This window comes from Monopterus albus, unplaced genomic scaffold, assembly GCF_001952655.1.
Source record: "Monopterus albus unplaced genomic scaffold, M_albus_1.0 scaffold78.1, whole genome shotgun sequence".
Lineage (NCBI taxonomy): Eukaryota > Metazoa > Chordata > Actinopteri > Synbranchiformes > Synbranchidae > Monopterus > Monopterus albus.
Genome location: NW_018127958.1, coordinates 295,674 through 308,869, shown reverse-complemented (window position 1 = coordinate 308,869; position 13,196 = coordinate 295,674). Strand labels below are relative to the sequence as shown.

Here is a 13,196-nt window from a genome sequence, read left to right as displayed (position 1 = left end):
ATAATTTTTTAGTATATTACTTGTGTGGTGTAGAAGAGAATTATTTATGTAGAGATACTGCTTGCAAACCAATGATGGTAAGATGATGTCATGGGGTAGGACTGGATAAGTCTAACTTCTTCCTACTCCATTCAAGCATGTTCTAGGTATAAGCAAACTGATATTGGATTAGCATTTGTTGGATATGTGTAAAATTATGTTTGTTGACATATCAACTGTCTTTACATGCTTGAAAGAATAAATCAAATCAAATCAAATCAAATATCAGAATAAGTGATCAACAATGCTATCACTGAGTTTGAGTTGTGTGGGGTGTTTTATACAGCCATTAACAAAGTGTGTTACCAGTACTCTGAAAGTGTTTTCATTTGATGTGGCTCAAATAGAACAGAGGAACCACATGAGAGCAACGTAACCAAATTTGGGTGTGCACCCCCCCAACATAAAAAGGGGAGTCTTTCAAGTAAACCGTGGAAAGAATTGTTTAATGTTGCAGGTCAGTTACTGGAGTCCAAACACACTGGCAGTAAATCTGGTATTTAGGATGTCTTATAACAGAGCCTGTGTCAAGCTAAAACATTTGATTCTTCTTGGATGTATGTTCATATCATGAATATGAATAGCAATTATTAGCATAATTTATGATTTGATTTCCTAATAAAGAATGTGTAGGTTGACAAAAAAAAAAACAATATGCCTGTTAGGATTGAATGTTAAACTCAATTTTTTTTCCAAAAAATTTTCTATTGACAGTTTCACATCCAACATATATGCCAACCTACACTCAGCGGCCACTTTATCAGGTACACCTGTAGAATTGTGATGTTATACTGGATAAAATTATATTCAGAGGTGTCTCTGGAGTCCAAACACACTGGCAGTAAATCTGGTATTTAGGATGTCCTCCCCAGCTACATACATGAGAGGGTCAGAATGTTAGGAACACCTCTAAATATAATGTAGTCCAGTACAACACCAGTTTTATCTATGACCTCAATAATAAACATACAGTATAATTGAATGTATACATTTATGACAATTTCACCAAAAACTGAAACACATTTAGCTTCATAAACACAGGTGTTAAGGCAAAAGTGTTGCAGTGAATTACAAACAACTGTACAGGTGCAAGAAATGGCCGCTGAGTTTATATATTCATCACATATTTCATACGACGGGCTTCATATTAAGACTGTGTGGAACTTAAATTAAACCCTTACTGCAGAATCCAGAAACACAATTAGATTTAGCAGTTGGAGTAAGTGACTGTACATAGCAAACATTAAATTAATTCATTAAATGGCTTAAACACAATTTTTTGCACAAATAACTTTTTCATTAAACAATAACTTTGGTTTTGATTTGGTAGCAAGCACAACATGTGTTTATAGGAGTATGTAGTAAATTACTGGCCTATTTGGGAAAAAATACAGTGCTTTTTTAGCATGCAAGTGCTGTTCCCTATTCATGTGTGTCAAATTACTATGTGTAAGTAAAAATGGGGAACAATTGCAGTGATAGACAGCATAGCAGTGAATGAGACTCATTTATTGCTATACAGGCAAATGGTACCTCATGCAAATCAAACACTATCAAGGAGGTGAAACCGAGAGAGAGACAAACACTGACATATGGGAAGTAAGATTCACAGTGCAGTGTTGTTGTACTCAAGCCCATGACTCAGACTCGACTTGGACTTGAGCACTGACTGCATTTGGACTCTTAAGTTGGAGAGAAGGACTCCTGCATTTATTTGTTTTTTTAATAAGTTATTGTTATTTAAACCTGTTCTGCAACACCATGCTGTATCTGGCACACTTCCATTGAAGCGTACACTCAAAAAAAATTCACAGTTCACTTCTAGGTAGTGTGTGAGCACACACTAATGAGCGTATTTGTTTGGCTACTGTATCACACACACAGTAAGTTGACTCAGAGCTGTGTGGATTGTGTTTAGTTAGACCTTGATGACTAACTCAGGTAACAGGGATTTGACTCTGACTCTCTCTCCTTGTCTATACCGCTTAGTCGCGGGGGGCTGGAGCAAATCCCAGCCGGTGTCGGGTGAAAGGCAGGGTACACCCTGGACAGGTCGCCGGTCTATCGCAGGGCCAACACGCAGACAAACAACCACACACACACGCACACACACACATTCACTCCTACGGGCAATGTAGAGACACCAATCAACCTAAGCCGCATGTCTTTGGAGAGTGGGAGGAAGCCGGAGTACCTGGAGAGAACCCACGCAAGCATGGGGAGAACATGAAAACTCTGCACAGAAAGGTCGCAAACCCAGAACCTTCTTACTGTGAGGCAACAGTGCTAACCATCGCACCACCATGCTGCCCTTCGACTCCGACTATTCTTTAATGACTGTAACTTGACTTGCACTCGAGCACTGGGGACTCAAGAACCGACACTGCCTCCCATATATCATTGTGGCTCCATCACATCATTGAGGGATTGGAATATAAGCATGTACACTTAGGTCTTGAGGCGTCACTGCTCTCTTTTCTTTTTCTGTTTGGTTTCAGCTTCTACCCTCTGTACTCAGGCTCCCTAGCCCCTTTGTTCTTTTCTTCTAGCCGTCTATAGCCTTGTGCCTCTCTTGCTCCTTCCATCTTGCTTGTCTCACTGCCATCCAACCAAAGAGTGCTTTTGACACTATGGCTGAGTGCAAGACCTGACTCTCAACTCTGCTCAGTCTGCTAAACTCTCATGCAAGCTACCATTCACCCATGATGATGTTGCCAAACATAGTGGCACTAACAGCTTATGACACACCATAAGATGAGACAAATATCTGTTTTCTGCTTTTCAGAAAGAAGCAATTTTCTCTAGATTAGGCATGCAAAATGATATTGTAATTAGGTAGAACTTTGATCTTCCAAAGACCCACCAACTGCTCTGTGAAGTCACTTCAGTTTAAACAGTTGTTTTGCAGAAGTGCATGGTGTAAGGAAAAAGGTGTTTGACTCACAGGTGAGAGTCACTGTGGTGAATAAAGCTTGCAAACATGGGCCAGATGGGGCTCATCAAAGAAGTGCCTGGCCTCTGCCCCTTTTCTGTCGACACATATCATCTCAAACCTTGCCAAGAGCAAAGGCTCAACCCTGACTGATCCCTCTGATTTTATCCTCCCCTCTCTCTGCATCTCTGAGACTTTCTTTCTGTTTCACTGTGCCTGACTGTCTTTTTCTCTCATTTACCATTTGGCAATCTTAACAGTCTGAGAGGCTGAGAACAGAACCAGTCATTTAGCTAAAGAGAAACAGCTTAGCATCAGTCTTATTAGTTGCAGTAAGTGATAATCATTTTTAATATTGAACAAAAGCAATCCTGAGAAGGTTGCCAGTGAAGACAAATCCACCGAGAATCAACAGCCTGCACCCCAGTACTGTTTCCAGCTTCTCTTGCTGAATACTGTTTGCCAGTCTAAACTCCAACAATTTCAGCTCATATAAAATTAATCTAAAATCAAGAAGATAAATCAGAATCAGAATCAGAATAAGGACTTGGACTCCGGTACGGCAGCTCTCAATGTGTTTGTACATATCAACAAGCAAAGGAATGTGCATTAGGAGACAAATTAATCAAGTGGCTAGTGAAGAACCATGTTATTGTGCAACTCAATAAATCAAGCATGTGCGTATTCAAATGAAAATGCCAAACACATTTGAATGGATTTTTTCTAGTGAATTTGCAAGTAATTATATCAGTGTCTTGGTTTTGCCTTTGTTTCTATGAAACACACGTTCTCCACCTGGCTAACATGGAACAAGCTGGCTGAGCTAACACACTAAAGCCAGATGTTACTGCAGGCTGGAATTAGTGTTAAATCACCTCATCATTGGTACAACAGACTACGTGCTCATTTTATATCACTTGAACAAAAGCTCTTGACTTGTATACTTTAATTGAGAACAACATGACAGGAGCAAACTATAGTAGAAAAGCTACAAGAAAATACAGTAAGATATTTTTTAAAAGTCAAACAACAGAGACTGTATGTGAACATGTGTACCATTGTCTAAATGGATGTGAGGTGGCAGAAATTAAAATACTAGTGGCAGACTGTTTCACCAACTAATATCATCTCTTGGAAAAATTTACATCAGTACTCACCAATGAGTTCCTTGTTCCTAATGTCCAGGGCCATATTTCTGAGAGCAGTGGCCACGGCACACACCACCTTGTCGTTATCTATCCTCAGTAACTCCACCAGGATGGGAAGGCCTTTCTCCTTACGGACAGCAGCTCGGATGTACACTGACCACTGACAGGAAGTAAGCAGGGGAAAGGTAGTTAAAGGCCAAAAACTGTCCACAGAAGGAGGGGTATATTTACAGTTAAGGCCCTACACTCAGGATTTGAAATTAAAGTAAGGCCAAACACAAATATAATTTAAACAAGCTAAAATTAAATCTATGAAATAATAGAAAAAAGGGATTCCCATGGTGCATTTGTGTTAGCAATGGTCTTAATAACAGGGATACTGTAGGTGTTTTGGGACAACACATAAATAAACTAACAAATAATTCCTAACTTCTGTGCTAACATTCTACAGCTTGAATGTAATCATAGGGATGCAAAGTATTTATTTAAGACAGCAATTTCATTTCTGCAAGACTATCCTCATCGCATGTTAGTAACACCATACTGTAGGTGGTTAAATCTGATTTTCAGTACATGCAGGCTCTTTCTTCTACTTTTTCAGTTGTCACTATGCTGACTCATTTCTTTTATCTAATTGGAGATCAACTGTGACTAAACCGACTGTGGTAAGTAAGAGACAGATGAATCATAATGACCAAGGTTGAATGGGAGATGTTTTATTCAGGGACAGTATGAGAGCTATTGAGGCATCGCACTAATTCCCAAAAGATACAGTGTAAAATGGAGAATTATACGAGTAGAAAGAAGAGTTTTGAGCTTGGAGACCATGCTATCTCCCTCACTACAGTACTTAAACGGACCACTTGACCGTAAACGGCTCAAGTACCACTGCCTTGTGGGTCAGCTGTTGCAGACAGGGGTGGTGCTGAACAACGCCCAAGAATGGAGTATAAAGCTGAAGGCTTTGGTAAAAAGGATAATTAAACTCTTCAGGCAGAGCTATGTTAAGGTTAAAGGTTATTGTTTTTTCTTGGAGGCCAAAACGGGCAAACTATTGTTCATATAATCATTTTAGGAAAGAATTCACCCTTGGAGAAAATGATCATATGTCTTAGACTGGAGCTTAGCAAGCAGAATGTATCAGTGGTATTACTAGACCCATGAGATAGAGCTTACTAAGAGGAGGCACAACTAAGGGAGCGCACACACACGTGAGGCCACACACTGTGGTCGAGAGGGATGTATTTCTCAATCCCTTTCCATATACAGTAAAACTTACATAGCATTTTCACATCATTTTGTAACTACATAAACATTTTTGTTAACATTCCCACATAGATTATTTCCAGAACAACCAGGAATCCGTGATGTTTTGGTGTTACGATTTTAAGTTATTTCCAAGGTTACACGCTCACATGTTCTACCTTTTATATACAGTACATCTCTTTCAAGGATAAAGCTGTCCTGACCACATACCACCATAGTTTTCAAACATCATTACCATCCAGCTGCTCCCATCAGTCGACTGCTGTTAAACCCTGGCTCAACTCCCTCATGTGTTCAGGCTTGGCGTCTTTACCTTATTACCGTAATTACATTGTTACTGAACTATAATGTGTACTATAGAACACTTAAAAATATGGCATTGTGCTCAAAATATTTCAAAGTCGGCAGAATAGTATAGTAAGCACATAGTGTAGAACATTATTCCAGCTGATGGATTCGTTGCAGATGGAGGAAGTAAAACATGAGCATTCTAAAAGTTCAGGCCAGGAGCTCAAGACTCCTTTCATCCTCCATCTCTTGCTCCCTGACCTGACTACAGCAGGCCTACTCATCTTACCACCATCCATCTGCACTCAGCAGCCCAGCTGACCTCCAGCGGACTGAACACATCTCCAGGCCAACCCCACTACTTCTCTCCTTCACTTTGCTAAACTCAGCACTTAATTAAGATTTGTGCTATCCAAACTCCCAAGTAAACGCCACAGTTAACCACTGCTCCCTAGTAATGGCCAGTTCTGCCATCCACACCCCATATCCATTCCAAGTTTTGTTATAGCCTTGGCTTGTTTGCATTCATATCCTCATATATACTCAATTTGATTAACTGTTTATAAGCAACTCTTTTTGGTAGGCCACCAGGAAGATTGCACACATGTTACTAAGACAGTGGACAAATGGTTAAATTAGTTCTATACATAATATTCCTATATGCATAACAGAGCTAATTTCCCTATATACTGTACACTGTATATATCTACAACAGATTGTGTGAGCTGTGTGAACTGGGAGAAATGGAGAATGAATTGCATTTCCCGGTACTGTTCCTGCTATAAGAATCTAAATAATAAATGAAATATACAGGCAATGATTACATTCTGGTGCATAGATGAAGTAAAGATGGAATGGATGTATACTGCTGGAGTTTTCAAACTGGAAAATCATTTGTCTAAATGTGTGGTCTTTTTTGTCTTTAGTCTTTTATAAATTGGAGGGCAGGATGTGGCTGTTTCTGTTGCACCAGTGTCTTGCATTAAAAGATGCATGACACAATAATAAAAATCTAACAATGTAAGAATGTGTCTAAATGCATATTTACCTTTGCAGCTTTCACTGTCTACCTGTCATTCTACTCAAGTACAATGACTACAAGAGCAGCAGGATACACTCTAATAATTATACTCCTGAAGTCCTATGATACTTGGGTATAACTTCAAGTTCAAACTGAAGAAATAAGAAGCTAAGTTGTTTGGGAAACATTTTAAATCTAGGCACCTTCCAGCTGCCTGCAGCCAGGTTCTGCAGAGCCCCCGCGGCTCCCTCCAGGGTGTCAGGATTTGAGCATTCAGACAGCAGGGTGAGGTAGGGCTTGACGATGGTGGGATGCCATAGCATCTGAACCCCTTTGGGGGGCTCCGTCGTATCCGGAAAGGGGCCCAACCCATCCCACTGTGAGAGAGAGGAAACAGATTGGGACAGATTTCTCTATGTTAACTTTCATTTATGAATAGATAGTTGAGCAAACACTGTAAATGCTTTTTGAGCAGTGGCATATTTTCCGTTTCATTAAAGTGTTGTACTTTGCCTAAGATATAACTTAACACAAGTATAAAAAGCAGTTTCATTTGCCACTGTGATCTCACAGGGTCCTGGAGTACACGTGTACATTACTGCAGCAAAGTGAAAATTTAAACCACTGGAGGTCAGCTAAAATAAGATGTTGAGGGAGCGTTCAGTTATTCTTAACACATCAGTGATTTCTGAAGGAGCAGATAACACTGTTCCTTCAGTTTCCCTGCTCTTTCCAATTTCTCTTGGCATTCGGTTCGAGTCTATACCTGCAATATTCATGAAAGAAAGATCTGTGGTTGAGTATACTGTACATTCTCATGTGTCTAAGTGCATGCATTATACTGGCATAATTGCATGCATGTCTGTAGTCAAATTACTTCTTCATCCTATACACCCTGACCTATTAAAATGTCAAAGAGACACCAAGTATATCACTCCCTTTCAATCTGCCACATAGAAGAAAATGGTGATGAAGGGGAGAGGTGTGAAAGGACAAAAGATATTAATAAAAAAGATGCAAGTGAAAAGAGTGACTATGAGAGAATGTTTGCCATAATAGAAAAGCTCCACACCCCTAGTCCCCCCTTTCCTCTCTTTCACTATAATGGAGTCCCTTGATGTTTGAACCTCTTTGTAAAGTGACATGCCTACACCTCTTTCACATGGCCTGGAACCCACAACTATTCTTCTTTCCTCTTTTATTTATATTTCTTTTCTTTCTTCTCTGCTGCTTGTCATTTATATCTTGTCCCACTTTAGTCTCCTGTTGATTCTTTTTCTTCCTCTCTCTTGAGTTATCACTCTTTCATTCTTGCCTCTGTCCCTATTTATCCTTCACTCCCTCTTTTGTTGTTCTATTTCCAGCTTTCTCTCTAAACGTCGCAGTTTTCGTCTTTCCAATCCACCTTCTTGGTTTCGCTCTATTGTTTCTCCTCTTCCTCACTTGTCTTAAGGTAAACTAGGCTAGTGTGTGTCTCGAGAGAAGCACTATATAGTGTGTGTACAGGTTATTATCTATACATAGATTCTCTGATTATAAAATCAAAGCCTTCTTATAGTTTGATGATACCAGAGGCATCAACTCTTTCTCAGTAGAGAAATTTCTTCTGCCTAGAGGCATCCTACATATTAAATATATCGCATAATGTTCACTGCATTTAAATTGTTTGCATCTAAAGTTTAGCATCTAAATTGTTCTAAAGATCAAATATATTGAACATCTTCAAATGTGTTTGCTTCATGGGAAACATTTCATATGCATCCCGAAAGTCTTATTTGAAACTTTCTAACAAATAATACTGCTTCATAAAGTAGCTGGACTCCATTACATTCTGAATATTTTATTAAGTTGGCAGCCTGCTTGGAGTTTGTCAGATGGCTTGAGATCACGAGGAAAACATTCTCTGGCCAACTTTATAGGCAGAACTGCAATAACTATGTTTGGTGAACACTAGGCACTGCTGATCACCTGCTAATACTATCCCTAAGGTGAAGTATGGTGGGGGCAGCACCGTGTTATGGGGCAGCTTCTCAGCAGCAGGGACATGAAGTCTTGTCAAAATTTATGGAAGGATGAATGCAACCAAATACAGAAACATTCTTGACGAAAATCTGCTACACAGAGCAGTGGCCTGAGACTGGGGCGAAGGTTCCCCTTTCAGCACAACAATGACCTGTAGCATACAGCCAAGACAACACTGGAGTGGCTTCAAGACAAATTGCAGATTGTCCTTGAATAGCCCAGCCAAAGCACAGACATAAACTCCATAAAACATCTAGAGAGACCTGAACATGGCAGTTCACAGATGCTTCCTGTCCAATCTGATGGAGCTTGAGAGGATCTGCCAGGAAAAATGGGATAAACTGCCCAAATCCACGTGTGAAAAGCTTGTAGACACTTACCCAAGAAGACTCAAACTTCTAATTAATGCTAAAGCAGCTTCTGCAAAGTCTTAAATTAAAGTGTGTAGATAGGACAAAAACAGTTTTTATTTGAAAAATCTTTAATACAATGAAGTTTACAAAAAGACATTTTACTGAAGCTACTGTACAGAATTCTTTCATACCCTGCATCCGCATAGTTAAGGATTGTAAAACCCTGACTTCATGAAAGAATGAACCGCCACCACAGTCTACCTCTACCTTTTGACAACCTAAAAAAGCATGAAAGAGAAGCATAGTGGACAGAGAGCAGAAAAAACTGAGAATGATGATGTATATGCACAAGTAAAAGAAAAATGTTAAAAATGGCAAAAGTGTTCATCCATCCAGTGAATCACTATCAAGTTCAGGCATCAGTGGCAAGAAGCACTAAAGAAGCCTTGAGGTGCCAACATGAAGCTTCATTCTGGTCTTTCAAAAAGATCTCCTGTCTGCTGTGTTCTTGCCTCATCATCGCCTTTCTTACCTGGTCTGCTCCCTTCTTTTTCTTCTTCTTCTTGCCCCAGCAGCCAGAGCTCTCACCATCGCGGCCGTTGGCATCACAAAGCAGGCCATCCAGCTCCTCCAACCCTCCCTGCTGCGTGTGAGATGTCTCAGCAGCCAAGCGGTATGACAGGTTTCTCAGGATGCAAACACAGTTCTCTACAGTCTGGAGACAGAGAGACAAGAGATGAAGTGAAGTAGGAGGAAGAGAAGGTGGAGCCAAGGAAGATGAGCTGAAAAAATGAGATATAAATGAATACAGTGAGAAAGCTGAGATTAGAGATTTGTGGTTCATGGCACTCAATAAAGCATCTCACTTTGAAAACACAGCACAAACTTCAAGTCAAAGCATGCTAATAAAAAACACCCACTCTCACACTTTTACAATAATGGCCTTCCATCCCCGCCCACAAGCCAGACAAGTTGGAGTGAGAGACAGAGACAGAGAGAAAAAACAAAAGAAAAAAGTTCATTTTATAGATAACACACGTCTCTGAAATGAGATCAGAAAAAAAACCTCAGATAAATGAGGAAAAATGACAAGCCTAATATATTGCCACACACCTCATTTAACACCCAGCTTAGAGGCAAACTCACCAGCAAGCAAACGTGTGTGTCTAAATGAGAGCAAACCAATTCTTACCGTGCACGTTGTCTATTGTTATATCTGAACTTTCACTAAGTGTGTGTACTTGCATGTTTGTGTAAGTTGTGCAGTCTTCTTACTGTCTGACCACTGGGTTACAAAAAACTAACAAAGTAGTGTAAATGAACAGCTTCAAGAGATGCAAGACACAACGTCTCACTCCACTGAGTTGCAGTCATTTCTGAAATTCTGTTCACATGCTCTTATCGAATGGTGTAGGTGAAGTTGTATTTTATTTACAGTTTACTGTGGCATTTTGCTTTTCAATTTATTATTTCACATTTATTTTAGTACGCATATCTTTCAGGCTACATGTTTTGGGGAATTAAAAGAAAATATCTTGGTTTATAAATCATTGCTTGCTATTGTTTGTGCCCAGGAGGTTAGGGGCCGTCACAAAACAGCAACCTTACATCTGTAAAAGTAAGACAAACAAATAAAAGATCACAGCCAATTCTAGTGTATTCCACATTGCACCGGCAATGCTTATCCATAGCATCTTATACATGCATTAAAGGACTTAATGTAAACTACTCCCTGTAATAGCAACAGCAATGAATCCAAGCTATTAAAGATCACTGTCATATAATCTATTAAATGTCAAACCTATACTGGTATTGTATATAAAATTATGTGTGGTCTATTAGGTCTTATTATTTTAAACTGCTGTATCTGTTAAGTTAATTGGCTCTTAACTGTGTGATATAACCTAGCAGGAAACCTAAGCAAATGTCTTTAAATACTCATATCAGTGCAGCTTTTTACAACACAGCACCAAACTGTAGATTGTGATCAATGGAATAGTTGGCCATAAAACTGATCTTGTGCATTTCTATGAGGCAGAAAGCTGAGATGATCAAAACACCTAAAGAATACAGAGAGTGATGTGAGGAGAAGTTATGTGAGAGCACTAATGGAGACAGAACTGATTGTGTTTATGGGCACATGAGGTGGTATAACTTGGACAACCTCAGCCTGTGCTTCTTTCTGGTGTCTTGCCTTGGGAGACTGATGCTAAATCTTTTTAAACATTAGGTCAGTCTGCCAGTTTAACAGCCAGCTGAGCAGAGGAGATAGTCTAGGCTAAGCAAGCGGGGAGAAAAACAGAAGAAGAGAAGGCATACAGAATCCAAAATGAGCACATGGCTAATGTGCATCGCTACCACAACAGTGACTACTTGCCTCCTCTGGTGACTGCACTGAGACTTGGTGGGGGGGTACTAAAGGGTGATTAAGGATGGGCATTTAGAAAGTGGGAGACAGGGAGACCTTGAGAAGTCAGCCATCCACAAAACTATTTATGTAGCATTGACTGTCCCACAAATACCATTATAACACACATACGCTCTACACCAACATGAACATGTCTTCATACAGAAAACCACAAAGTGAACATAAACCCACTCATCTTTGAGTCACGGCAGAGCTCAATTGGCAGTTAAAAGTGCTGTTACACATTGAATATCAGTTTTAATTTGCCCCAAACAAAACATGCTGATGGACTAAATGCTCCCTGAAATGTAAAATTCCTCTTCTGTGTGACTGTTGGCAGCGACACGAGGTTCAGTTGTTGTTTTATTGTCACCTCCTGTGCACCAAAAGATTTTGCCAGTTTGTTTCTTAACAAGACACAAAATGAGACACTTTCTCACTTGCAGCCTGGCGTCCTGATTTAGTTTGAAAATTCACATTTATGGTGGAACTGACCATCTTTCCCAGTGTAATTTTTATACAAGTGGATAGAGATGGAAAGACAAATAATAAAAGAATTACAGATTACATAAAAACATGCTAAAATACCCAGAGTTACACACACCTTGCTGTCGATCTCACTGCTGCCCAGAGAGGTCTGGATGACATAAAGCAGAGCGTCTGTCATGCCATCACACTCCCTCATCCTTCGTCGTGCCTCCTCGCCCGCAGAGCTTACATTCCTGCAACCCACAAATATACTAGTGAGTGTGTATTTGTGTGTGTGTGTGTATGTGTGCTTGCCAAATAGAAAGAGAAAACAAATGGGGAAGGAAAGAGGAAAGAAGATAAGACAGGAAGACAGATGAAAGAAAAAGGAGAGCTGGTAAGGAGAGAGGGAGAACCTGGCAGCTATCCCTCAACTAAACAATTGAAAAGGGAACATTAAAATTCTGGATACATTTCAATCTATGCCCTGAAGGCTCACTTCAATTTAAAGCACTTGACTTGAGTCCAGAAAAAAGAGAGAGGTAAAAAAAACAACAACACTTTAGTCCGACAGCCAACACTCACCAACGCTACTTTGATAATGTGATAATATTGTTCCGTTTATAAATAGCAGCTTTGCCAATGTGATACATGCAAATAATGAATAATTGCATCTTAATTAAACTGGATATAGGTGGGTGGTGTTGGGTTGGATTTGTTTGGGTTTCAACACAGAGCTGTCTGTGACACAGATACACTCAGTACCAGACACTGACTCATTTGCCTGTGTCAATAAAATAGATATGAGACTGAGGTGTGTAGCATGGACTAGACTGAATGTTGTGTTTCCTTTATACATCCACGTTACGCGAACTCAGTGTATACTAAGGACAGCATACGACAAAAACCATGCAAGCACCCAACAATTTCACTCTAACATATACATAAATATATGAACGTGCATAATTAATTACTTTATATGCACCCAAATGCTTTGAGACATAACGTTTACAAATACCTTATACTGTATACAAGATATCATTTTGACTTGTGCAGTATACTGTGCATTGCATTTCCATGGTGCTATAAAGACAAAACACAGGCAGTCTCACAGCCAGCTTTTTTTCCTGGAAGTTCTGGAAGCTAATTTTCCAAAGACAGCTTTGTAAATTCCCCGAGTCAATTTGCTGCTCAAACATACTGTAGCATTCATCAAAATACAAAAACAAGAAATGTTTCTGTGTATAATGGA

General features: G+C 39.7%; 1 protein-coding gene across 1 annotated transcript in view; it reads right to left on the bottom strand.

Moving 5' to 3' along the window:
* ctnnd2a (catenin (cadherin-associated protein), delta 2a) overlaps window positions 1-13,196 on the bottom strand; it is a 228,182-nt gene that overhangs the window by 31,083 nt on the left and 183,903 nt on the right. Inside the window, exons 12-15 of the mRNA XM_020606459.1 lie at window positions 12,081-12,198; window positions 9,602-9,784; window positions 6,898-7,071; window positions 4,129-4,279 (exon numbers count right to left, since the gene is read on the bottom strand). Coding sequence (XP_020462115.1) covers window positions 4,129-4,279; window positions 6,898-7,071; window positions 9,602-9,784; window positions 12,081-12,198 — 626 coding nt within the window. The remainder of the gene's footprint in view (window positions 1-4,128; window positions 4,280-6,897; window positions 7,072-9,601; window positions 9,785-12,080; window positions 12,199-13,196) is intronic.